This window comes from Chaetodon auriga, chromosome 21, assembly GCF_051107435.1.
Source record: "Chaetodon auriga isolate fChaAug3 chromosome 21, fChaAug3.hap1, whole genome shotgun sequence".
NCBI lineage: Eukaryota > Metazoa > Chordata > Actinopteri > Chaetodontiformes > Chaetodontidae > Chaetodon > Chaetodon auriga.
In genome coordinates this window covers 2,207,564-2,235,000 of record NC_135094.1, presented here as the reverse complement: position 1 = coordinate 2,235,000, position 27,437 = coordinate 2,207,564, and the positions used below count along the sequence as shown (strand labels likewise).

At 44.3% G+C, this 27,437-nt stretch overlaps 3 protein-coding genes across 4 annotated transcripts in view; 2 read left to right on the top strand and 1 right to left on the bottom strand.

Moving 5' to 3' along the window:
- LOC143339600 (gamma-aminobutyric acid receptor subunit rho-3) overlaps positions 1-2,197 on the bottom strand; it is a 19,025-nt gene extending 16,828 nt beyond the window's left edge. The window contains exon 1 of the mRNA XM_076760885.1: positions 1,932-2,197. Coding sequence (XP_076617000.1) covers positions 1,932-2,068 — 137 coding nt within the window. The 5' untranslated portion in view covers positions 2,069-2,197. The remainder of the gene's footprint in view (positions 1-1,931) is intronic.
- A 2,138-nt stretch (positions 2,198-4,335) lies between these two features.
- Positions 4,336-16,696, top strand: hhla2b.1 (HERV-H LTR-associating 2b, tandem duplicate 1). Of its 2 annotated transcripts, XM_076761030.1 has the most exons (8): positions 4,336-4,416; positions 6,549-6,733; positions 10,725-11,078; positions 12,079-12,363; positions 12,458-12,789; positions 13,080-13,182; positions 14,128-14,187; positions 14,508-16,696. In XM_076761030.1, exons 2-8 carry the CDS (start codon positions 6,664-6,666, stop codon positions 14,591-14,593), a joined length of 1,290 nt encoding a protein of 429 aa, XP_076617145.1. In that variant the 5' UTR covers positions 4,336-4,416; positions 6,549-6,663; the 3' UTR covers positions 14,594-16,696. The 2 variants fall into 2 exon arrangements, with proteins under 2 accessions (XP_076617145.1, XP_076617146.1); XM_076761031.1 differs by lacking the exon at positions 14,128-14,187.
- Positions 16,697-17,710: 1,014 nt separating this feature from the next.
- LOC143340088 (uncharacterized) lies at positions 17,711-24,515 on the top strand. The gene is made up of 9 exons (XM_076761696.1): positions 17,711-17,775; positions 18,436-18,568; positions 19,104-19,205; positions 20,350-20,673; positions 22,039-22,305; positions 22,484-22,777; positions 22,954-23,063; positions 23,159-23,202; positions 24,324-24,515. The coding sequence occupies exons 2-9, from the start codon at positions 18,532-18,534 to the stop codon at positions 24,355-24,357; spliced, it is 1,212 nt and encodes a 403-aa protein (XP_076617811.1). The 5' UTR covers positions 17,711-17,775; positions 18,436-18,531; the 3' UTR covers positions 24,358-24,515.
- The last annotated feature ends 2,922 nt before the right edge of the window (positions 24,516-27,437 follow it).

Genomic DNA, 27,437 nt, shown 5'->3' with positions numbered 1-27,437 from the left:
CCATATTAAACTCATCTGTGCACACACTGTATCACACACACGCAGCACTGCGGTGTGTGTGTGTGTAACCGGAGGAAGTATTCCCAACCTTTACCTCAGTAAAAGTACTAATACCACCTTGTAAAAAGGCTCTGTGAAAATGCTAAGAAAAAGTAAGTATCATCAGGAAAATGTACTTAAAGTATTAAAGTAAAAGTATTCAGGTACAAAACATCATATTTGAGAAGCTCTCTGTAGGTTTTTCATGTAGAAATATGAATCTGTACGTGGTTAAAGCTGTCAGATAAATGAAGATAAGAGGAGGAGTCGAAGTAGAGACAGGTATAAAATACAAATACTCAAGTACTTCAGACCTGTACTGAGTGAATCGACTTAGCTACATTCCACTGACTCATTTCCATATTACTCTGCCCTAATCTCTGTGCTGTGTTTCCCACAGATCACCTGTCACTCAAACCACGAGGGCGGGGCTGTGACATTATTCGCTGGATGAAGGTTATATTGTTTTCGGACTGCAGCCACACACACACACACACACACAGCTGCAGCAAACACAGGGCGAACGTGGCGTTTACGAGCGGCTGGTCTTCGTAAACATCTCGTTCACACGTTTACTGCAGAGACTGAAGGCCTCAGTGTGTGTGCGGGACGTCATAAAACACAGACGAGGCTGTTAATATAATATAGTATTATAACAACACAGTGTCATTCTGCAGCGATCACCCCCCCACAATCAAAGTCTGAATAGATTTTATATTCATGATCTTTTTTCTTCACTACTCTTATCTTCAATATTTAAATGACTGATTCATTGAACTCTTTATCCTCAGTTCAGTGGTTTAAATTGTTATTCGCCATGTTTGTGCTGAAAATAAGGATTTCTCGGAGGATGATTAGCTCACCACAGTTTAATGGGAGGCTGTGAGAGAAACGTGGCTGCTGCTTTAAATGAATACAACTACATTTTAAGGAAGGATGCTGCTGTGATGTCACTTTAGGGAATAATGATCCAACTCAAAGTGGTTTGGGTGAAACAGGGAAATGAAAGTGATCGAAGCGTGGGAACCTCAGCGTGGCGTGTTGGTCAGGATGAGCTCAGCCTCACAGCAGACGTTACAGACTGCAGGCGGCGTGGACGCGTTCAAAGCCTCACTTAACTGAAGGTAAATGAGTATTATCTGCAAAACGTACTTAGAGTCTTAAAGCAAACAGTCATTACGCAGTTTATCTGAAAAAACAAACAAACAAACAACACAAATCACCAAATTTGGAGATAGGTGGTCAGGAGGGGTGTGAACAAAAGTAATCCAAAAAGTAAGAAGTAACTAAAGCTGTAAATACATGTAGTGGAGTAAAAAGTACGACATCTGCCTCTGAGAGGTGGAGCAGTGGAAGAATAACGGCGCATACATGGAAATACTACCAGGCTACGTTAGCAGCTACACATCCGAGCTCTGAGACGACTGTCAGCCTTCCAGTTGCATTGTGGGTAATGTAGGCACCAGAAGAAGAAAGTGTGGAATAAAAGACGTTTTTAAAAAAACTCTTTGCAGTGTGACAGTTTAATCGAAACACAATGATGAATTTAATAATGTGAAAATGTAATTAGTTCACGACATTCTGAACAGATAACGAAACCGAAACCACCGACATCCCATCAGCCTTGTAGTTTGTGCTTAGTGCTAATTAGCGAATGTTAGCAAGCTAACAAGCTAAATTAAGATGGCGGCCACAAACTCTAAATGAATGCTAATGTTTACCTGCTGGTTGCATAAATGTGAGATGTTTGCTAACACGTCCAGCTTTGGCCCCCAAGTGGCCCAAAAAATGAAGGTTTGAGAACAGCAGCTGGTTTGAGTGATGCTAATCATCCGGCTGTCCTTCATTAATTTATCACATTAAACGAGTGTGTGTCCATCTGCGTGTCTCACCCTCCAAACTTGAACTTGCTGTTCTCCCCGAGGAAGACCTCCTTGTGCTTCCTGCGCCCGGAGCCGCGACCGCCGCTCACCGTGGCAACGTGGCCGACCACGGCCAGAGCCAGGCAAGTCAGCACGTCCACCTTCATGTTTCACAGGTTTCCCCGCCACAGCTGACACGACGCCAGCATCCTGGCCGCAGCGACCCACCAGCTCCACCTCCACGTCTCTGCAGCCAACCGTCCTGACCGCCTGCAGACTAACGCCGGTGGTTTGGGTCGAACATCCCACGGTGGCTGGAAGTTTCCTCAACCAGAGAGCTCCAGAAAGCAGCCAACACTTCCAAATAAGGCAAATGCATGAGTGGGCTCTTCAAGTTGTCTCTTAAATGCACGTCGAGATGTTCCTGCACGTGCGTCTGCAGCAGATATTCGTGCAGCTCCTCGGCGTCCGGCTGAACATCCCAGCCGATCTCCAGGTGTCTCTGCCGCCCTCCGTCCAGCTTCATCCAATCCTCCTCTCCCTCGCGCTCTGTCTCTGGCCGCTTTATCTGCGCGTTTGTGGATCTTTCTATCTCTGATTAAAATCGATATGAATCTATTCCTCGCGGCGATAGAGGAATGACACTAATTCCACCCTAATCCTCTTATCTACAGCCTCAGCAATCTTTCACTAACCTACAAACAGTCACACACACACACACACACACACACACACACACACACACACACACACACACACACCCATCAGTAATCAGGATTTTCTCAGTGGGACAATGAAAAAACAGGCACCTGGTGTGATTATATGAGGTTAGCGCACACCTCCACCTTGTGTGTGTGTGTGTGTGTGTGTGTGTGTGTGTGTGTGTGTGTGTGTGTGTGTGTGCAGAGAGGCTTGTGTGCGAGGAAACGAATCACGGGTTTGGAAGCAGCTCGAACAACAAAAGGTCGTCAAAATCGGACGAGCTTTAATCCGAGCTGGAGCGGAGCGAGTTGAGTCTAATCCAGCCTCACCTAGCCCCTTCCTCAGTTTACACCTCTGGAAGATACACACACACATTTCAACACACATGCACGTGCAGGTATTTAAGAGTTTATTTAGCTGAAGGAGAATTTTCTGAAGACATAAAGGAAGAATTCATCCCTCAGTTCAGCACAAGCATCTGGAGATACGAGCTTTCCACTGGACGGGGAGGGGATGACACACTGTGAGATAATGTGATAAAAATAAAGGCGGTGTTGGATTTTGACCTGGAGATCAGGTTCAGTCATAATAAAGCAGGACACACCTGAAGGTCCAGATCAATACACATTTATGAAACGTCAATAAACTGGATGATGGTCAGAGATCAGCTCAGCGAGGTGCTTTCAAACAGTCTGTGGATCGTCAGAGGACAGGATCAATACGTTTGACGGTAAAGAGGGCAGCTCCTGACCACTCCTTTCTTCAGTCTCAGTTGTGCAATGAAAGGTGAAAAGTTGAAGTGACAGAGCGGCGCTCTCCCTCCCTCAGAGGATCAGACTGGTTATACTGGTGTGGATGTGAGTAAGTGTCGCAGGGCTTCCCTGGAAAAGAGAACCACGTACTCAACAAAACTTCCCAGGTTAAGTAAAGGTTAGTCACCCGTGCTGGTTTTACTTCAGCTGCATGAGACTAAACGATGACTAAAAGGTGAATTAGAGCGAGTACGTGATGATCTGTCCGAGAGGAAACGCCGAGTCTCCAGATGCTCAAGATAAAAACATTTGATGTGCTGCCTCATTTCATCCAGCTGTGTTTAAATGATGCTGCATGTGATTACAAGTAAACAGAGCAGTGTGTGTGTGTGTGTGTGTGTGTGTGTGTGTGCGTGTGTGTGTGTGTGTGTGTGTGTGTGTGTGCGTGTGTGTGTTGGGTCTGAGCAGGTGTTAGACAGCCTCACAGTCTGACCTGCAGCACATAGCTCATGGTACACAGCATAGATTAAAACAGCTCTGCTCTTTGAAAGAAAACCCCACTGACATTTGATGGAACCTATGAAGGGGCTACCGTGTGTGTGCGTGTGTGTGTGTGTGTGTGTGTGTGTGTGTGTGTGTGTGACTTTGCCAATCACAACAAACTCCACCCATGCAGAGGGTGTGTGAGTGAGTGAGGAGGGAGCGACCTTCCCTCCAGTACCTTGTGTGTGGTGAAATGTATGTGTGTGTGTGTGTGTGTGTGTGTGTGTGTGTGTGTGCGCTGCCTATTCTCTAAATAACCTGTTGATCCAGTCAAGCTAACACTCGGTCTCGGGAGGCGGCAGACTCGGCTCCTCGCTTCTCCCCTTTTCTCTGGATTTCTTGTGAACTGGAGCTGCAGCTGAGTCACTGTCAGTGTTTGGCTCCTTTTTCCCGGCAGGGCGCCGACAGATGGCACTGATTTGAGCTCTGAAACAGATCTCTGAGATATCACAGGTCCACACAGACTCCACTTACTGAGCCTATCAAAGGAGGTTTTCTGCTGATATCCAGCAGCTTCTGTAAGTACCAGCTTATTGCTTCTTCTGTAATTCATTGACACGCTGTGAGCTGTTTGTGGTCTTTTCTGGGTCAGCCGCTAACAGAGTGTTATTTATAACTTTTAACAGAGCAGCTCCAGCGCTGTGATGAGCTCTAAACCTCACAGAAACCTCTATAAATACACATTTCATTCATAAAAAGCAGTCAGCTGGTTAGACACAAACTTAAATGACTGGACGTCAGTGATGGGAGCAGCCTGAACGCTGCCGTTTGAGATAAACGCAGAGTGCACCTGAGGTCAGAGAGGAAATGCTCCGGTCTCAATAACTCCTCACGAATAATAAGATTCACAAAATTAGCTTCATTTTGTCGTCTGTTGTCACTTTTCACTGAAAACTACGCAACACTTTGTTAGTAACACAACAAATGAAGACATCTGCTTTGTAATACGAGACATTTAAGTTCAGTTCAGGTGAGGAAATCAGACCTTTTACCTTCTATCAGCATGACCTGGCACATAAATATAGATCTATACACACAGTACATAAAATACTTCATGTCACGTTTATACTTGGTGTATTCTGACAGTATACGGTATGTGTTATATCTTCTCCTCTACATGTCATTTGCAGCTGTATTCTTTTCAAAGTGAGGCTGCTGAGTTTAAGGGCGCGTTCGTGTCTTAATTACTCTGATAAATGTGTTATCGATGCACAATCACAGCTCGCTCGTGTGCGTTTTAGATGCAGCAAAGTGAGCGAAGCGTCTCCCTGCACATGGTTTCTCTGACACATCAGTGCTTTTCCTCGTAGTTTATTGAATATACTCCTCTGCAGATGTTTCTTGCTCCCTGCCTTCATTTCATTTGAGTAAAACACACTGAGTTGAAGATAATCTGAGTCTAATGAGGTCAAAGAGTTTTGTTGGTGTTTAATAATTAACACATGTTCATCTTACAGAACGAGGCATTCAAAGGTTTTCTTGTCCCTGCACACATTTTGAGTTTTAGTGTAATGAAGCGCTGCCTCGTCTGACCTCATGTGACCCTGAAAAGTCAGTTGTTTTGGGCTAACGTGGCTCCGGCTCCTCTGCTCTGCAGCAGGGAGGAAACGTTCTCTGTTAAAGTTGACTGATTTGGAATGAGAATCATTTATTGATTTGGTTATTGATCTGATTTGCCACGTCTGCCGTGCGTTCCTGAAGTTTGATCCTTTTGTTTCTGCTGCAAAAAGCTTGTAACCAAGAGACAAAGGTCGTCTGTCAACGCTTAAAACAGGACGGACGAACTCGTTCTGCTGCAGGACACCAGCGGAGACAAAAGTCATCAGTCCTTCAGTGCACGCCTGCTGCTGCACCTTTCCTCTGTTACAAGAGGAAGAACTGGAAAAAATCCAAGAGCTGCCCTTCTTCTTCAGCCACCGGCAGTAAATATGAGACAATGCGCTTCTTCGACACTTGAAGAGGGAATTGTCTTCAGCTTTAACGCAGGAAGCAACGTGTACACATTAGACAATGTGCCAGCAGGCCTGACTCACCTCCAGCTCAAACACGTCACCGCACTTCATCACCCGACTCATCATAAAACTCTCCCTCTCCTGCGTGCTTCAAACGTGCTCCAGTAAATTTCCTCAACCGTCACGACAGAATCATCAGCGGCAGGATACCTCGCATTTCCTCCCGCTCTTTGATGCTCGGCACCACGTTCACCTGTGTTTGTTTTGGAGTCACGATGGCGTTGAGATAAAGTGAGAGGGTTTTATTGTGCGTGAACGACAGACGTATCCTCTTCCTTCTCACTTATCAAACCGCTCCAGAGATAAAAAGAAGGGCTCGACACGGAGGATAAACCCAAGAAATGACAGAGAGGAATGACGGTGAACAAAGCGAAAAAGGATTGCAGGTTTTCGGAGTTTGTGGCAGATGAAAGCGTGCCGGGCTCCAGCTGCAAATCTCACTTTTATATTTGGTTTTTTGGGGAGGTTTGAGGGTGAAGACAGCCGAATCCTCCGAGGATCAACCTGGTTTCTCCTCGGAAAGCTGCACATGTTCCGTCACGTTTCATACTGTTTATTTTCCCGTGTCCATTTCATCAGGAATGTGCCTCTAATTACGCCTCCTCTCTCCCTTCTCCCTGTATGTGCGTCTGATGCAGAGCGCCGCAGAGGCCTCACCTGAAATCACCACAGTGGAAGAAGCATGGACTGAGGGCCTGTCTACGTGTGTTTCTGCATGTCCGAACGGTAAATGTGTGCAGCTGAAACAAAACCATGTCACTGATACACACCTGGGCCTGTTTCCTCCTCTGGGTCAGCCTCGCCACGCAGGACAAAACCCCAGGTAAGACACAAACGCCTCTTTGTCCAGCAGCCTCAACTGATCTGCAGCAGGGGATCATTGACAGGGATTAAAGGGCTGAAGCGTTTCCTTACACGACCTGATACACAGATCAGGTTTGTGGAGGAAAGTCTGAAAGTTGCGAGATTGAAGGATTTTTCTGTCTTCCACAGAGAACTGTGCCGTGTTTGTCACACAGCTTTTCCACACTCCCCCCCCCCCCCCCCAAAAAAAAAAATTCTGACGTCAGGTATGAGCTCAGGGTGGAAACATGGTCCGACCACAGCGAGTGAAGAAACAGTGAAACAGCTGAACTTCGAGGAAAAGTCTGGTCTACTTTAAACGCTGTGACCATCATTCCTGAGGGTTACGCAAACATTTTACCCACCAGCTTCATCGCTGAGATCTGGAGCAGACAGAGACAAAAGAGGGTCAAATGCAGAAAATCTGATATGTACACAAACACAGGCACTACGTGGCACGAAAAACACAGAAAGGCACACATTCAACATTTCTCTCTCTGAGGCTGACTGCGTCCCTCCTGGTTCCTTTGACTCCTAACATCTGGAGCACCTGGTAAATGTGGTAATAATCTAAAGAACAGATTCATGCAGGAAAACTTGATGCACAAGTACGTTTAAAGACACGTAGGTCAAGAAAATGACCCTTACAGCATGTGGCTGTTTGAGGCAGCTCTCCGGTTTTGCTCCTGGAAAGAACTCGGCTGTTATTCACACTCTGCTATCACTCATCTTGTAATCTCCTTTAGAAGAACTCATCTGTTTATTTAGCGGTTAAAGTGCATATCTGGACGAGACTGAGTGTTTATTTTATGAAATGAATGGAAAGTAAATGTTTCGCACTTTGGCGGCTGCTTTGAAGAAACTGTGTTTGCTCAGCTGATTGTTCAAGTGCAAACGTTTCACCGCAAGACTTTCTGCAAGGGCACGAAAAGTCACAGGACCGCGTGACGGGGCCCCATGTCGCGGGGCCGCCAGGCAGGTGAAGGGCTCGCCCGCTGTGCTGCAGCGTGCAGGTGTGACACAGAGGTCTGAGTCATTCCTCTGCTGCCGTCCAAGCTTTGGTTTACAAGATGAGTGAGAATGAAAGGAAGCGCCGCGGGCATGAGCAGGCAGCATCAGTCATGACACAGTCAGAGAGGCAGGGGGGGTGCTGAAAGAGCCGCTCAGGTGAATCCCTTCATTCACCAATGAAACCAAACTAATGACCAGCGTCTTCCAACGGTCGACCTGGACGAGCCTCTGAGAGCAAGCGGAGGACGGCGGCTGAAGCGAGCCAGTTATGAAGAAGAAGAGGTCGTGGAGGCGTGTGAAACCAGACCAGAGCTTTGCAAACATTTCTAGGAGGTTCTGTGGGAATAATCTCTGCGGTTGAGTTAATTCAGTGCTGCTCTCTGTGGGGCGTCACGTGCCACAGTAGGTGTTTTGCCTTTGCTGGCGGGCAGAAAGGCCACCGTGAAGACAAAAGGTAGAAGCGATGGGTAAGAAATCCTGCACACAGTTTGAGGCTCCGACGTGAGCGAGCTGAGAGCCTGCAGACTCTGCACAGCTGCTGGAAAACACCTGCAATGACATCACCCTTAGCTCGTCGGCAGAGGTGCTTCAACACGCTTCAACGACGGGTTCAGCGGTCCTCACATCTGGTTTACAGTCAGTGCCCACGTGAGCACTGACAGATTCTGCTGGCTGGAATCATTCCTGCTCATTCTGGACATTCAGAGACTCCCTCCAAACACACCTCCAGTGAAAATGATGGAGGACGAAATCCTCAGTCAGTCCTTCCAAACTGACGCCTACAGTCAAACCAAAGTAAAGTGAGCTCGAGGTTCCCTCTGCGTGCTCCTGCACTAAAGCAAACAAACTGACAACAGTCAGATTTGACTCACTCGGATTACCTTCAGAGAACATTTTCAATATATTTTTGAACAGAATAAAGGCTGCAGATCACCAAACGTAGATCGATCCGCCGCTGAAAATAGTCCCCAACAAAACAACAGCATCCAGTACGGCCATGAACCGATGAAAAGTCTTTTCCATTTGCGTTTGTGTTGTATTGATTTTTTATTTTCTATAAAACAGCTCAACAACCAGAAATGTGTTCACACTCCAGCCTCTGCCTGAAATGAACACACCTGTACACCTGCACACACAAGCTCAGACAAGCTGGCGGCGCTCGTAGCTACAGTAGATACGATACTGTGGAAACACGACATTTACTGTAGCTGAGACGTGGTTTGGATATTTTCCTCCTGTCATGTATCTGTTCGGTCACACAGGCGTGTAAAAACTGGAAAGTTCACGTGGAAGTTTTCCCCGCTTGTATTTCTCAAGAATAAGGTCTGACTTCCTGTTTTGTGTCATACGCGTGGGCCAGTAAATGTCACTTCAGTGGATTGATAATCCCCTCCACCCTGGATGTGTGGCAATGATGGGAAGTTCAGGGTGAACAGCTGTGAGATGTGTTCGCTGTGAGGCAGCCGAAAACTCTCACCTTAAAACTATGTCCCCGTTTCACATTAAAGCGCTGAAACACGATCCTGAGACTCCACTTCTGGAAGCGGTTTCATGTATTTTCTTATAACGACGACCTCAATGTTACATGTTTACTTTAGCCACGGGACTCTCCCGGATGATGCAACACTCTTATTTTATATGCTGTAACTCACAGCCAGCTGTTGAACTCCAGATCGTGCAGCACTCACGACTCTGTGCCACTGCTGCTTCAGGCGAGTCCAGTTCTTGAAACCTGTGTGTAATAATGTATATAATGAATATAAAGGTGTTATTTTTTCCTGGTTACATGTTGAAAATGTCGTCATCAAATACGTTTAAAACAAAGGTTAGAACCTACAAACCCAAACTTCATTTCGGTTATATTACGATAACATTTTGGATCAGACGCTGGACGTCTTTTCTCTAATCAGCTGCTCCAACAACAAACCGAGACGTTGGGAGAAGAATCAGAGTTATTGTAAGCTCCTAAAACTTGTTTTGATGTCATTCTGAGCAGCTCGCAGACAAAAGATTGATCATGGTGTGAAGATTGATGATCGGACTGACGATGGTGAGAGATGACACTTTGACACTACGTTAGGTTTCTGATTTTTATTTAACGATGCGTGGGTACTGATGACAATGCAGTTTGATGGTTTCAGCTGTCAGCTAGCAGGTAGTTCAAGCTACGTTTCAGCAGCTTCTCCGTACGGCACTTTGACGTTCAGACTGAAGAGAAGCGGAACATTAACTGTTCACACAGGCTGGAACCAAACCAGTTCAAGCGCTTCTTTGAGTCTAAATGACTTCCACATTCATACAGACTGCCTTCATCTGCTGGAGGAAGTGACTGCTGCCTCTCATTAACCCAAACATCTCTGCCTCCGCTGTCAGTGTAAATGTTTTAAGTGCTGCTCTGTCGTAAACGAGCACCAGGGAACAGTTCAGTTCATTAAAACAGGCAGCTGTAACATTAAAGACAGTCTCTGTGGTGATAATGAAGCAAACGTGACCACAAGGAGTGTTTCCTCCTTTGTTGTCTGAAAACTGTGTCATAGAAACTATAATAAAGAGGTTTCTTGCTTGAAGAGGTGTTTGTTAAAGTGTAATCTGAACCATCTGAAGGAAACAACCACAGACCGCGAGAGTTTGTACGTTTCAGCGGAGTCATGCTGATATCTGACAAGCAGCAGTTTCTCATGCTCGGAAATCTGTGCCTGACAAAGAGGAGTCTGATGCTCAACAGTTTCCTCGTGCAGCGCTCTTACCTCAAAGCAAGGCTGGATTACCAACTGGCCAAAGCAGGAAACTCCTCCAGGGGCCCCAGCGTGAGAGAACGGGTCGGTGTCATGGCCTCTGCTCATGCAAAAAGCTGCCAAATGTAGTCTGACCTCATGATATGATATGTGTGTTCGTACATTTAAACCAAAGGAAGCCAAACCTCACCTGACCTCACCTTGACTCTCCACGTCGTGTTTCAGATGTCGCTGTGACCTGCTTTGTTTCCAAGGAGTGCGTGCTCCCCTGCAGCTTCACACCCGGCAGCAAGGAGACCGTCGAGTGGTTCAGGCAGGACGTGGTGGTGTACAAGTACGAGAGGGACAACGATGACGATGATGATGATGATGACGACGACGATGACGACGACAGCAGCGAAGAGCACTACAGGCACGAGCAGATCGCTGGCCGCGCCTCCATCTTCCCACACCTGATATCCCGCGGAAACGCCACGCTGATCCTCAGGGGGAGCGGGCTGAAGGACAGAGGCACGTACAGGTGTCATGTGAGCACCTCGAAGGGCGAACACAACGCAAAGGTCATCGTGAAGGTGGAAGGTGAGTTTAGAAATAAGGTTTGACGTGAGAGCAGGATGCTGTCACACCAAACAGTCAAACAGAGAAAAACAAACTACTGGACTCAACAGTTAAACCATAATATCACAGGACCAGACAGGTTTACTACCTGTCTGCTACCGACACGATGAGATGGTATTAGTTCATGATCCTTCAGGTTGCAGTCCTGGTTCATTCGGTGACACCTGGTGGTAACTGCAGCTGCACTTTAACACTACAGCAAGCACTCGACCAGCAGCTGCTGCACCTGGTTTCAGATCAGCCAAACAAACTCATGTTGCTTTGATAAAGGACAGTCAATCATAATTACAACGTGATGTGATTACCATGCTGAGCAGCTCTTCACCAGCTCGCTGCGGCCGATCCCGACTCTTCCATTAGTCCAAAAAATGGAAAAAGATCTGTTGAAGAAAAACACAGAAAAAGACGAATGTTTGATCATTGATCCAGCTTCATGTAAAAGAAAAGTGAAGCTTTCACTTTGTCTCGTACCTTGATGCTAAACAGCATTTTAGCATCGTCACTGCGACCATGTTAGCATGCTGATGTTAGCATTTAGCCCACCTGCTGAGCTTAAAGTCTCACAGAGGCACCAGCACGTCTGCAGACTCCTTGTTTCATAATCTCCTGCTTTTATTCTGATTGCTGCGTGCACAATTACTTCAGAATCACTTCAAACCTTCCCGCTCACAGATTTCCATGCCAATACTTTTATTCTGCCACTCAACACATAGAGCTTTTTCCAAGTATTTCCATTGCTTGTAAGAATGTTTGTGGCGTTGTTATATTATGTTAACTCAGCTCTAATGTTATCTTCATGAGAATGGTATCACCCGCTGGCTGGCTATATTGGGCCCTGGCATTTAGAGTCTATCATCAGGGGCTGCTGGGAAACATTTTAGCATGCTGTGAGTGTCTTTGTGTGTGTGTGTGTGTGTGTGTGTGTGTGTGTGTGTGTGTGTGTGTGTGTGTGTGTGTGTAGCTCCCATCCAAGGTCTGTCTCTGGAGCTGACGAGGCTGAGCGGCTACGAGGAGATGAAGTGCACCGTCCGCAATGTCTTCCCGGCTCCTCGCGTAACCTGGGCAACTGAGCCGCCCACTTTCGAGGACCTGCGACCAATCACGCGCATGCTGGCCGACAAACAGGGGCTCTACACGGTGGACAGCCGCCTCAAGAGGCTCAACGGACAACCTGACCTCATCTACATCTGTAAAGTCACGACGTCCTACGGCGGCCCGACCTGGACCACCTCACTCAGGGAGAGAGGTAAGAGGACAGAGCTCGGCCCAACACTGACCCATCAAGGATGAGGTCGATATCAACCAGATGAACCAAACCTTTCACTCTTGCTCTCTGGTAGAAATAAGAGGAACTCAAGGGAAAGATCTGACCATCCCCTGCTACGCCCCTCCTTACCTGAACGACCCCTTCCTCCACTGGAGCTTCTCCAACGGCGAGGACCTCTCCCACATCCTCACCTTCGACAGCCGGTCGGGGCACAGCGTCTTCTCGCCGCCCTGGAACAACCACGTGGAGCTGGACGGGTTCAGGGTCCCGTTTGGAGATGGCTCTCTGCGGCTGATGGACCCCAAGCACTCGGAGCACACGGGCAGCTACAGCTGTGTGTTCTCGGTGCCGTACAACACTCACACCGAACGCACTGACGTCACTATCGACGGTCCCGTCGGTGAGGTCACGAACACCTGTTAGACTGACACTTTCTGACTTCCTGTCTCAGCCCAGAGTCCACTGGTTCCCACTGAAGACACAAATCTTTGAAAACACCTCACAAAAATCTAGTTTTATTCAAAAAAAAAGGTTCAGCTGCTCACTGTAGTTTTTAACCAAAAAACAGGAGGACACTGAGCATTTCGGGACTATTTTCAGTGGTGGATTCATACACGTTTGTTGCTCCAGTGAGTGTCCTATCAGACTTCAGACATGTAATATGTGTGTGTATTTGTTACCTGTGTGCAGGTGAGCGGAGTACTTCAGAGGCGCCCTCTTATTGGTGGATTGTCGGTCTGGTGATCGCTGCGCTGGTTCTCGTTATGGCGGGCATGCTGGCCTACCTGAAGATGAGAGGTACGGATGGACTGCAAGAGATGTGGACATTAATAGATAGAAAGAAGACAGCTTGACTGGACAGACACGAGACACACACACACACACACACACACACACACACACACACACAGAGTGTAACACAAATTAAAACACCATTGAGAATATGTGCTTTCACATAACTCCAATTCAAACTGGCGGTGGGCAGAAAAAGTCTGGTTTTGGTCTTAAATTGATTGTTATTAACATTTCTATGATGTTTTCAGTTTTTTAAAAGGAACACATGAACATTTTTGTTTGGGTCCTGCTAAAATATTATATTTTACTGTGAAGAAAGCTAAAAAAAATGCAAAATGTTTGTTAAATTTAGTATAACATCGATGTATAAGGCAGCTGACTTCTTCACCAGACCCCAAATAAAAAGTACATTAAATTAAGAGTTCATTTCACAGCTGTGGAGGTTAACAAGCTTTAAATCAAGACGTTTTTATTTCTTTGTGGTAGAAATAAACTGCTGAACGTTCTCAGAGAAAAACCACAAACGCAGTGATCGGTGAAGGTGTGTGTTTCTGCATAAAACATGAAGTTCTGAGAGTGAAGTCCAGCTTCTGTGTCTCAGAGTGAGCGTTCAGGGCAGCCTGAACAACAAAAACTGGAATAGAAACCAAGATATTAATGCTACAGCTGTCACTCCACACCCACACCAGTCAGACCAGTTACAACTAACTGGATCCGGGTCAGAGAGATGGAGTCTAAGAAAGGAGGGAAGTGAGCAGCTGAGGGAGGAGCAGGCGAGGCAAGAAAAACAAGAAAGTACAAAGAGCAAAGAGCTCAGGGAGTTTTCTGACAATCTGGATTAGAAGCTAAGTCCTCATTTAGAGTCCGTGCAGGTGCTGAAATTTAGAGCTCAATGCTGATTTGTTATTTCGGACGATCTCACACACATTATGTCTCTCTTTCACCCAGGAAGCACCTCAAAGGCCAGAAACGACCCAGAGGAGGTGACAGAGCTGCATTTAGTCAAAGGTCAGTCACCCAAAACGTAAAAATCTGACGAGCTGAAAGACCAAAACCAGACACTAGATGGAGCCATTGATCAAGTCTTTGCTCTGCTGTCCCAGGAGACACGTCCTAACCTGGAGTTTATCTGTAAAAGTCACAGATAATAACACTGAGTTCACGCTCACTGAGCACCACAAACAAGAAACAACAATAAAGATCAATGAACAGTCAAATCAAAACCTGATAATAACCCTCATGAAGTCAGGATTTTTCTCTCTCTTTGACCTCATGGTCTTTGTCTCCTCGTCCTCTCATCCCCACCCTTGTGTTTCCCCTTCTTTCAGACTCGGCAGCAGACCGTAACCTGAATGAGAGCAGCTGTTTGACTACAGGTGGCACCAACGGACAATCCGGCACTCAGCTAACCTGAGAACAAACAGAACCTAGAACCACCGAAAACTAACAGAATACTAACAAACAAACACGCACACAGCCACACACTGACAAAGGACTGACGGCCTCTCAGGAACGGGAAGTTTCTTTGAGAGCTTTTCTGAAAAATGAATTCTAGTGAACGCTTTCAAATTACTGTTCTCTGGGTGTTCTTCTAATGAGGAACTCTTCTTGGTCCCTTTGGATTTTAGATGACACCCTGATAAACTGCGACTTTTTTAACTGTGCATGCTGCAGTGTAGAAAATGCACAAAAGGCTTCCAGCGTCTTCATGAAGGGTCGGCGGACCCTGATAGCGCAGCTCTTAATCTGCTGTTGTTTCACGAACACTTTTAGAGAAATCCTGCTGATTGTAAAAGCCCCCTCCCAGCGCAGGGACTTTTCTAGGGGTCCAGGAACCATCTCAGGACCTCAGGAATTTGACCTGCATTTTGAACAGAGGAACACCGGTCTGAATTTAGTTCCATAGTTCTTGGCCCCAAAAGTCCCTGCTCAGGGGCACTGCTAACCGATACCCAGGAACTGCTGGGGCAAAGCGGTTTGTTCAGTGGTCAAAAACAAACCTTGTGGCTGCTTTAGGGCCTGGTCGCACCAGAGAACTTGTCATGGTGACAATGCAAACATGTCCAGTGGGTGTAGTGCTCTGGTGGGCAAGCTAACCGCTAACATGCTAGCCAATCAGTCTCAAAACCCCTGCAGTCTGTTGTACTGCTCTGTTTGATCATGGATGATCATTTAGTTCAATAAAAAGTAAATGAAGAGGAAAATTAAAGCTCCCTAAGCTGACAAGCTTGCTAACGGTCAGTTAGCAAGCTCATGACCTCGTTAGTCTAGCTTAGCTGCTAATGAGACAACCAGCTCACACAGTTAAAGACACATTTGTACCACAGGCTCCTGTCTTCTATCATTGCTGTGTTGAGGAACAATTAATGCTCCAATAGAGGAGGTTAAATAAATGTGAATGGAGCTACAGAGCCAAGAAGCTACAACAGCTCCCTCTACTGTGGAGGTCAGCTCTATCAAGACGGCCTGCCACTATCAATCAAAGACGAGGTTGATGCAGAAATCTGCACCGATTTCAAGCGAATCCGCTGATCACAGTCATTCCAATGAAAGTTAAGTTGCTGCAAGATTTAACCATTTGAGAGGCTTGTGAGTGCTGAGAAGAACCGTGGACCTGGATGAACGAGAACCTTCAGACATGTGAAAAGCTGGTGTGGCGTGGTCACAGCGTGCCACCAGGACCAGGGGAGGACATTTTCTGTGATATTTATTGTTGAACGTTTTAAGTTGTTGAGTGTTCAAGTTCTTCAGATGCAGCGGAGACGAACAGAAACACATAAAACGGACTTTGAGTTCCTGATTTAGTTCCTGCTGCGTTTGTCACCGTTTTAGACCAGGTGAGGATCTGTTCTTCCTCTTCAGGTCTGAGTCAGTCATTCCCTACACAGGCTGGACTTCCAAATTCCAAAAAGACTGACTTCATGTTCTTCTATCCTGCTGCATTTAAGCTGAACTGAAAGGACAGTCCCAGAGGTCAAACCCTGGGAGCTGTTCGATAGGTTAGACAGGTGAATGTGAATCACTGATGTGACTGAACAACACTTTCTTTTTGATGTGGAAAGATTAAAGTTCAACGTGTTGTCATTGGCCTAGAAGAAACCTTGTCAATATATAATCTGCAGCAGATCCACATAGTTTCTGCTTCGCTCTGCACTGCCACACCTTAAACACGCATCATGTTTCCTGAATTATACTTGATCTCTTTCACAAAGTGTCATGATTAATGTTATTAAAAGGACTAATCACAGAAGGTGTGCGTCTGTGTTCTTCTCTGCAGCTTAGGGCTGCGAGTCACACACTTTCATCAGCTCATGAAGTTTGCTCAGGTGTCACCGTGTATTTTGGTGAAAACGTCACCTGGTATCAGGGGTGAGGTGCCAACTTCATATTGACTGAGCAAAGTCAGCTGAAACCTCCAGAGAAAGCTCATGTGGAGCATAAGATTATGTTGTCAAACTGGTGTTTCCAGGTCGAAAGTGAACGTTGATGCTCAGAAAGAAGTTTTTATAAAGTGCACCAGGCAGCATTTCAGTGTGATGTATTCGTGTTATGATCTTAAAGGATGGTGTTGTTATTCTACATTTTTCCGATATCAATAAATCCTATAAATAAACAACGTGTCAGTCCATCTCGGAGAGACTTTATTTTCCAGTGGTGCGAAGTAATTAAGTACCTTCACTCAAGTACTGTACTTAAATAAAATTTTGAGGTATTTGTACTTGAATATCTTAATTTTTTTTTTTTTGGCTAATCTGTACTTCCAGTTCACCACATCATGTAAATACTGACCCTCTCACCTGTAGTTACTAGTTACTCTACAGATTCTCCACCTTTACCTGCTGCGACAGTCACATGATGTACCACCAGTAATAAAAAAAAAACTACATATACAGTATTATTCTGAAAAGGGCCATTCCGCATGATGAGCACTTTTCTGTTTAGAACTTTACGTTTTAATGCTAATATTTTATACTTTCACTGAGGGTAACCCTTCACTGCTGACTTTAACTTGGAACGAAGTGTTTCTGCACAATGAGTATTGATTACTTTTACGTGATCGAAACATCTGAATACTTCTTCCACCGCTGATTATCTCTGACTTCCTGTCTGTGGCTCTCAACTCAGACAGAAATCATAAAAGCAGCTCACAAATACAGTTTAATTTTTCAAAAAGGTTCAGTAATTGTCCATAACTGGGATCTTGAGCAGCAGATCAGTCCTTATATGGTGCTCTAGTGTGCCTGAGGTTGAGTCAGTATAGACAATACACTACATGTACACACAGGATGTGACCTACACGGTGTAATTCATAACTAAGGAAGTTGAAATGCCAAAGTGCTGAAAAACTGATTGCAGGAATGACAACAACTGGATTACATCTCTTCCTGGCCTTCATTCCCACCACACCCCACCCAGAGGAGACCACCATTTGGATGAAATCTGGGTGATGAAGACCAAATTTCTCTCCATCTTTCTGTTTAGGATTGCTGAAATGTAATGCAGTTCAGTTTGGCTTTAAATACAAAAACGAAAAGAACGATGAGTTTACTGAGCGGACAGACGCGCATTTCCATCATAAAACAGCTGTTCAAACAAGTAAGTACCACTTAGTAAATGATATTTCACTTTATTTATAGTTCTCTGTGTTTGGTGGGTTTGTTATTTCCGTTGTGTGTTGTAGTTTGAGGGAAAAAAGACAACAACCAAGCGATAAAATGTTATTTCCATCTGAAGACAAAAACCTATTTGACATTTTGGTAAATCCCTGCAGATTACAGTGTAATTACTGAGTATAAAACACTGATGGGGTGTGTATACCAGGATGTGGAAACATGAGGAAAGAAGGCAAGAGGTGAGGGTGTAATGGGGCAACCACTTTGTGTTCAAAGAGATTTTAACATAAAGACTGCAAGTATTCTTTTAGCCAATAGTAACCTTAAATAATTACTAGACACAGGAATATCTCTCACTGAGTACCGTAAATAAATAAGCTTACTTCCATAAGCAATATTCAGACAATATAGAGACCGCAATATATAGCAACTTCTTGAAGTACAATTAGACTTCAATCACATTAAATACTATTACAAACAAAGCAAAATAACATCTTCTCGATATTAAAACAGATGTTGAAGCTCAGTCAGTCAGCTAAAACAGTCAGTAAGATAAAGTGCTAGCCGGATGCTAACGTGCTAGCCGGATGCTAACACTCGTGAGCTGTCTGATTCTGAAGTTTCGTCTTTTCTTTCTTTTAAGCAGCAGTAAACAAAACCAACACAGGGTCGAACCTGTGTGTGAATCCCTGAACACACTCAGCTCATCTGTAAACTACATCTCTGAAATGCCTCTGAAATGCGCATCCACAGCAAAGCTTCGCCTGCTTCGGCTCGTAAGTAACCATTTACCCAGAATGCAATACTCTCTTAAAGCGACAGGCGTTACAACTTCTCACTGTTAATAATCAATTCAATATTCCTTTATTGAGGGACTTTGACAGCTTTTCTACTTATCCTGTCTTCTGGATATGCACCATGAAAGTCATTATATCATATTTTATGTGAGTGTTTATTGTAAAGGATTTTTTTCCTCGAGTAAATAGTATGTAGGGCAGTGGAGAAATCTGACCTCTAGCATGTTTATGCAGCTTCTTTTAATCAGCAGCCTCTACCGTGAGGTTAATATGTTACAACAATACCCACGGGCACATTGCAACTCGCCCTTTTGGTATTGACTCACACTCACACTCACACACACACACACTCACACTCACACACACACACACACACACACACACACACACACTCACACTCACACAGTGTGTCATGAGTAAAATTAGCCAGCGGGTAGATAGTGTCAGAATGTGTAGTGGTCAGGCAGGTTCGGTGGCCTTGCTGAGGCTGTGACACTGATTCTTTCCTTTTCAGTACACTTCAGTATCAACACAGGAATATTCAACAGGATGGCTGCGGGCAACAGTGTTGTGTTTTTGGCTGTCCTGACCTTTCTGTGGACTCTGAATGGGGGAGGTGAGTGAGGCATTCACAGCCCATCGGATCTTATTCCAGTCTCAAAATAAAACATGAACTGTCACCTCAATAGAAAGGAGCTGAACTTCATTACTGCGAAGAACGATATCAATCAGTAAGAATCTCTATGTATGTAACACAGAAACTACTTGTACAGCTGGATACCACAAAGTGACAAGTGAGAAAGTGCATCTTTCTAAAATGAGAGATTAATTGAAGAAGTACAACAAGGTAGAGCTTTGCTTCAGGTTTTAAATGAATATCGAACTGCTCACAGATAAAAGCTGAGATTTCACTGCAGTCACGCTTTGAACTTCAGTCAAGTGGCAAAGTCCAGAGGGGCCATGTTTGCTTCATAAAAAAAAAAAAAAAAAAAAAAAAAAAAAAAAGCACCTTCCTTTTATATGGATAAAAAAGGTTTTATTGACAATCAAAATGTGAAGAAGTGAATCAGTAAAATAAATCAGAAGGAGTGTGGAGACTGTGGATTAAGAGCTTCATGGGTTAGCTGGAATCTTGCTGAACCTGCTGACACCTTCCTGAACTCAAACACACTGAATGCTTTCAGTTTTTGTTCTTAATTCCTGAGCATGTAAGTCAAGATGATTTACATGTTGAGCTGTTTTTTTTATGCATTGTCTAATTTCTGATCTGCACTAATGAATATTTTCATGTTTAATATGAAAGGCGTCACTCACCAACGCTGCACTGAAAGAGCGTTTCAGTCTCATATGGACAACCCACCGTTAATAATGATGACGCTCACTCCGCTTAAATGTTCGTAAAACTATGATCACCATAACTTCATAAGATGATGTCAGCGTCGAGTTTACAGTTTGCTCCACTGGCCCCGAGAGGACAAAGTTAACCGAACGACTGCCTTGTCCTGACGCTGGAGGACATTCAGTTCTTCATGATACACAGTTATCTTCAGGGGAATGCAGCCACAAACACCAGGCTACTGACAAACTGTAGTCTTTCTGAAAGAACGGTGTTGGTGCAGTTTGACCAGGATGTTCATTGATTCTCAGATCAGTTCTGTTGTCAAATCATGTCTCACGCTTCTCAATGAAAGGATGAGAGTGATTTGGATTTACATGGTCATTTTAACCAGGCTCATTTTTTCCTGATGTTTCTTCACCAGATGCTGCAGATGCTGAGGTGTCCTGTGTTTTCATGAAGAGCTGCGTCTTACCGTGCAGCTTCAAGGGTGGCAGCGATGAGGTCATCCACTGGATTCAGGTGGAAGGAAACAAGCAGGCCCACTCCTACTACTACAACAAAGACCAGCTGGACAACCAGGCGCAGCGCTTCAGGAGCAGGACATCACTGTTCAACGACCAGATCCCCAGAGGAAACGCCTCGCTGCTGCTGACAAAGGTGGAGGTTCAGGACCAGGGCAGATACCAGTGCTACACCAGCACCATCAGGAGCAACGAGGAGTCATTTATCAACCTAAAAGTAGAAGGTATGAAATTCATGACACAGAAAACACAAACCATTACAACAAATGCTGTGTGTTTATTCACGCATGAACATGTGAATGCACACTTAAGTGCATGTGAGAGCACACCTGAGTGCAAAAGACTGCAGGTGTGCAGACTGTGACCGACCCTTAGACGTTTGCACTTCAGTGAACTTGAGATCGACATAAACTGCTGAGCAGAGGACACATTGTGAAAGCAGCAAGTTTTAGACTAAAAAGACTTCCAGTGTTTTACAGAGTAAAGGTGTGTGTCACACTGGTGAAAATGCACATTTCATCCGTGGCTTTTGCTCTATACAACAGTGTGTTGAGCTCTCAGCTACAGCAGACGGACATCTGGCTGATAACATTTCACTCCCAGGAAAAGGAGTCTGGCTTTCATGCAAGGTTGCGTGAATAAGGTCATCTCACAGAGAGGGACGTGCAGAGGGAGGGTGTGAGAAACTAACTGTGCTGATAAAGAAAACAAAGACTAAAGAGAAAGTGCTCAGACTTTCTGTGGTGAAGAGCCTCGATTTCTGAAGGTTTATGAAGATCCAGAGGTTTGAAGAGGAAAGTGTGATTCTCTGGCAGTGACTCTGGGTGCTTTCAACCCATCTGTCTTAAAGATGTGAAAATAGCTACTGGACCTTTATGAAACAGAGCAGTGCTGGCCAACACCTACAGAAACTTTCTTCAGTTATTCTGTGGAAACCTTGTAGCCAATAAAAAGTCATAAAAGGATTTGATTGTAATTTCAAAGTCTGCAGGCAGACTGGCACAGGCTGTAAGACTTCACCTCCATTCAGTTAGAAATGTATGCTTTCATATCCCGACTCGGTGCCTCCATACTGTTCCCTCACTTTAGTAATTAACTTCTATTCACATTTGGGATGACAGAGTGTTTTTATCCAGGTCACAACATTCTTTCTTCATGGTTCACCTCACGTCTTGTGGAGAACAATAGGGAGCGGAATGAATGACTAATCGTGAAAGAAGGAAGGAGTTATCAATGGAAAACACTGCCCACATAGATAAACTACCACTAAATATGAAGACATCATGAGTCACAAACCTGAGACGACGTTAAGAAGGAAGGCTCCAACATCATGAAACACGGACTGTGAAAGAAACGTGGTGATATTTGGGTCCATTTTCACGACAATGAGGCTGAGAGAAAAATGAACGCATCGCTACGTATTAAGATGTGTGGCTGCAAGACAAAGGCAGATGAACAAAATATTGTTTTTCAGTCATAATTAATGTTCTGACTCGACTGAAATGTTTGATATAAACTGATGACTAAACAGGACTAAAAGCTCTCATTGACTAAAGCTCGACTAAAGTCTGGTCTTCTTCTTCTTGCAGCTCCGGTCCATAAAGTCCACATTCAGCAGGTAGAAAACAGGATCACCTGCAGCTCAGAGGGGATCTACCCTAAACCGGAGCTCACCTGGTCCACCAGCCCTCCATCCAATCTGACCCTGCAGGACAAACGCACCACCCAGCAGACTGAGCAGCAGCTCTACAACATCACAAGCTCTCTGACACCTTCAGACAGAGTTACTGATCTGAGCTACACCTGCACCGTCAGCACTCACAGGAACCAGATGAGAGCCACTTTGTTTAAATCAAGTAAGACCTGCACTGTGGAGCTTTATGGGGACGGTCCAGCTGCCTCAACCAGCTTCCATCAAGGCCACACTATCATCAAAATCAGTCTCCATCACAGATCACGTTCAGGCTTTATAAACACACCAGATATTTTATGGCTTTTTTAAAACGTGTGTGTGTTTGTGTTGTGTCATTTCAGCTTCTGTCAACGTTTCAGGCAGTGAAGTAACAATCCACTGCTCTCCCTCAAACACTCCCCTAAAAAGCCTCATCTGGAGATTCAACCACAGTCACATCATCGTGAACCAGACCAGACCAGACGCCTGCAGAGTGTCAGAGGAGTGGAAGCAGCACATGAAGGCTGTGTCTGAGTTAGGCAACCTCACACTACGAGACCTGTGTTCAAGTCACCAGGGGGTTTACACCTGTGAAAGCAGTAATGATGAGGGCATGCAGGTGACAAACATCTTTCTGAGGATCAGGCAAGGACGAGGTACGGGAGCAAGAAGTAGAAACTTTCACTACGTCTGAGCAGCAGCTCTTTTTATCTGTAATATCAGCTTTGATACTTGGGCCCCATTCACATGACACCTTGATGCCACAGTATGTGTCACTGCACTTTGGTTTGGTTTGGTTGGTAGAAAGATTAATAAGCTCAATCTGTTCCAGTTTCAGACATTAATGTTGCAGCCATCACAGCTGGGGTGGTCGTCGCTGTGGTTTTAGTAGTTGTGGCGATACTCTGCTATAAATATAGAAACCGCATTCATCAGACAAGGGTAAATAATAATAATAATAACAGTAAGAATCATTTGTCATTATTTAATACTTTGTCCGTGTTGTTTGTGCTAATGGTCCAATCTTTTGGTTTCAGGCAGAAACAACCTCAGAAAACACAGAAGAACAAAATCGCTTGAAGTAAGTATACTGTATATTCTGCACTGAAATTAGCAACAGCACAACTGCACACAAGAACAAAACTGCTTTCATTCAGTAACTGCCAAATCTACTGTGGTCAAAGCTCGTTTACACTTACCTCAATGATCAACTCACTGGCTGAACGTGATCCATTTAAAGTAGAAATCTCAAAGATTTCAGCCCTGGTTGCTTTAGTGACACCTGTGGTTCATGGTGGGAACAGAAAATAAGGTTAAATGCTGCAGGTCACATCATTCTGGGGGGAAGGAAAACAACCTATTGTCATATTAATGAAGAAGTCAGGCAATAACTGGCCCTTTTCCATCAATCTGTGATCTGATTTTATGCTGCACACAGCATCAGGCTGCAGACAGCAGGACACAGGGAGGGTGTTGGTTATATCAGTGAGAAGTTGGAGGTGTGCAGCCTGTCGCCTGCAGCTCTTCATCCATCAGCTCACTGTGGCTGCTCCACCTTTTTCCATTACTTCCTGCAATATTTCAAACTGATCTGCTTCAAAAATGACCATTGTTTTATAGTCATATTTTGGGTAAGCGACAGTGGTCAGTGCAGAGCTCAATGACAAACATGTCCGGAGACCATTTCATAATAAAAGTCAACAGGTCTCACCAGCTAAATGCTTTTAATGTGAAGCTGCAGCAGTAGGGAACTTCTCCACAAATGTCACCATAAACACTTTTTACGCTGCAATGCTGTCATCAGTGGGCCAAAAGCTCAAACACCATTGTGTTACCTCATTCAGTGATAGTGACTAACAGACATTATCTAAATGAAAATCTTTGCGATTGTCACTTTAATTAATAAATAATGGATCAGTTCGACTGCTCTCCTTGGTTCAAAGTTGAAATCTAGATATGAATTAATGAATGATTAAAAAGATGCCGTGCTGTCTCTCTGTTCAGCTGTCAGGTAGTGGAAGTAAAGCAAATTTAAAATTAAAGTAATTCATTTAAATGAGGACAAAACAAAAAAAAATCTGACCAAGAACAAATGTCCTCAAATTTGCTGTGTCAGCTCATTGTTCTCTGCATAAGCTGTTTATAATAAAGATGATTAATGGGAGATAGAGGGTGTTGAACTTGATGTGTTTCAACCCACAGGTCTGAAGAAGCCAAAGAAATGGGGCAAGTCTGAAGACTCTGGCTGTACAACATGAGCAAATCTGTCCTGGAGAAATTCATGTCAAATGGACAGAAGTGGAAATTCTACACAAACAGAGCTGGAGACAAATGGACTTCGACACCGGAGATTGAAGGATTAGATACCACACAGAAGCAGCAAAGCCAAACCAGAACGTTGCACTAAGACTAAAGCTCTGCACTGCACTGCTTCGGCCCCCTCCCCGTTCGTGTTTTTGTTTTTTTTGAACGTGGGAGACTTTGGCCTATGAATTACAGCATGCTGCTCCTCCTCTACCTCATGTCCTCCACTCTCTGAGAAAACGGTAAAGAAGAAGTGATTAAAATAAACGCCAGACAGACGAAGTGAGTCATCAGGCGTCGCACAGAAACAGAAGAGTATTCTGGTTTTCTGGTTTTCATATAAAAAGCCAGATAAATAAGTGGAAAACTCATAAGCTTCAGACTAAGTGTGTCGCTCTGAGCCTCAGTGTGTGCACTGTGTTGAATGTTTTGGTAAACTGTGAAGAACCAGAATCATTAGACGCTCTTAGACTTGGGTTCAGAGTTAAATGTTGTATTTTGGCAACTGTTGAATGGAGTTTGGGTCAGATATTCAAGGTTGCATGGTGTTTTTTTTCTGTCACCACTAAATTATTGCTGGTGTGGCCACAGTTGAAGGCACGTCTTCTTTTGGACTGTCGTGTTGTTTTGTTGCTGTTGTTACGTCTCTTTTGCGTACAGTTGGCCTTTGTGTGTCCAGCTCGCTCCACAAAGCTGACTTTAGTAATGACGTTGAATGTATTCAGAGAGCATTACTGACATTTAATTTTAAACGACTGGAACAGACATATTGTTTACTGACCTCCTCTGGGTGAAAGGCTCGTGTCTGGTACGTCATCCAGCAGTGATTTCACCTCAACACGACTTCTTCTACCACTGGAGGCCAAAGCAAAACAAGCAGTATGAACAGAGCTGCGTCAGATTTACAAGTCTGGAACATTAAATTCACAAAAACACTACTGATTAAATCCTGAAAAGAAAGAACACGTTCTATTTGTACTTTAGTAAGAATGAAAGTGGAATATATTTGATTGTACCGAGAGGTTTCTGTGAATGTGTACTTTTACCAATCGGCAGAAATGACATCATGCTTTTTTGTGAACCTTCTTTTGTAAAGTTTTATCTCATAAAAACATATTTATTGTACTCCATGTTTTGTTTAGTGTTTGTTCAGAAAGTTGAGCAAAAGTTCCTCAAACAGAACAAACGATAAAGTCAGTCAGCTGAAGTGAACACTGCAGCCATAAGCCTTACAGGAGTATTTTCATATGTACACAGAAACAGTACTTGTACTTCAGCAGGTACATATTTGACAGACTGCAGGTCAGCTCTGTCTACATCAAAAGCTGTTATCACCCTCATGTTAAGGTGTGTCAGTTTCTAATAAATGCACCTGCTTTCGTTTCACTCATCATGGAGCTGCAAGGAAATGTAGCTCAGACATTCACCTGTAGTTTTATGTGTCTGTGTGTATTCACACGCAGCGAGTGATCTTTCTTTAGTAGGAACAAGAATGAAAGCAATTTTCCATTTGACTGCAGAATCATTTCTGTTCACATGCTCCAAAAAAGGCCATGTTAGCTATAAGACAGATGGAAATTTAGGCAGCGGTCGTATATGTGGGAGCCTGTGTGTTCGAGCTTAACATCTGACTGAACACCCAGAAACTCAGAAAACGTCCAAAAAACAGTTGGAGGGAATTGGATGCATTCAGATACAGATTTCAATAGTGTCTGGAGAATCAACCAATTCTGAATTTGGTGATCTTAACTTTTTCTCTGGCGCCATCATCAGGTCAAACTTTGCATTTTTCCAAGACTTTGGCATGTTAACGTAAAACCTGCATCAGCATGTCACTGTGCAAGGAGGAGATGCAAAGAAGGAGGAACTGAGGACATTTTAAATGACAAATCCTGTCCTCCACTAAACTGATTGATTGATTTTGATAAATGATGGTTGTCTATAAGAGTACTCTTAATCCAAACACTTTAAGCATGTTTTCTTAATTTTACCTTAAAAAACATGACTGGGAGCAAGGTAGAAAAGTTGGGAAATACAGTCTCAACTCTTATCCACTCTCACCACCAGTAAAAGTACTCTTTTTTGGCTTATTGTTACCACATTTATCTTGGCTTTTGATCTATATTCTCCCACCCGGCTCTTTCATGTGCTGTATGTCCTGTACCTGATCGATGGGGTGGGGATGATGTAGATTCAGGTAATTTGAAGCAGCAGAAACAGGGCGGCACAGTCAGCCAGGCGTCAGGCTCAGACTGTCCTCATCAGGTCCACTCTCTGAAAGAACAAACATATATTTATATATTTTCTTTACATGTATTTAGTTAGCTACAATAGTCAGCAGCACTGTTTATATGTCTAACATCTGGCGCTCATTCACTGTGCATCAGCTCTGCTATCTCTCAACAGTAACCTGAACTCACAGTTCTGAATAAACGTCTGGTCATAGTTGAACACGGCCAGTTAACATTTACATGTGTAGAAATAAGTGTGCAAAAGCACCAACAGAAAACAACCTGATGAGTAAAAAATACTGTGAAACAATTATCTAACGGATGGTCATGGTCATTAATGATAGCCGTAAGCACTTTTACTAGCCTGTGAATCACTTATGCTAATGCTAACACTTCTATTAGCACGCGAACCGCTAATACCTGTAGGTGAAACCGTAGATATGACACTAATCCTGTTAACTGCATATCTCTGCTGACAAGTTTAAGCCACCATAACTCTGCTAGCTTACTGACTGTCTAAGGTAAAAAGTATAAAATAACATCACGTGAAGTTCTGTGGTGGGACTACATTTGCTAACTAAACATTTTACCAGGCTATAACTGACAATGATAGTAGTGAGCTGTTAGCACTTTTACTAGCGTGTGAATCACTTGTGTTTGCCCTCCCCAACACTTAGCTAAATTAGCCATTGAAAAGCTAACGGCTAACGCACCCAGCACATACACATGTCCCAGGCTAGCATGTACCGTAAACTCAAGTTTACAGTATTATCTCAAACTC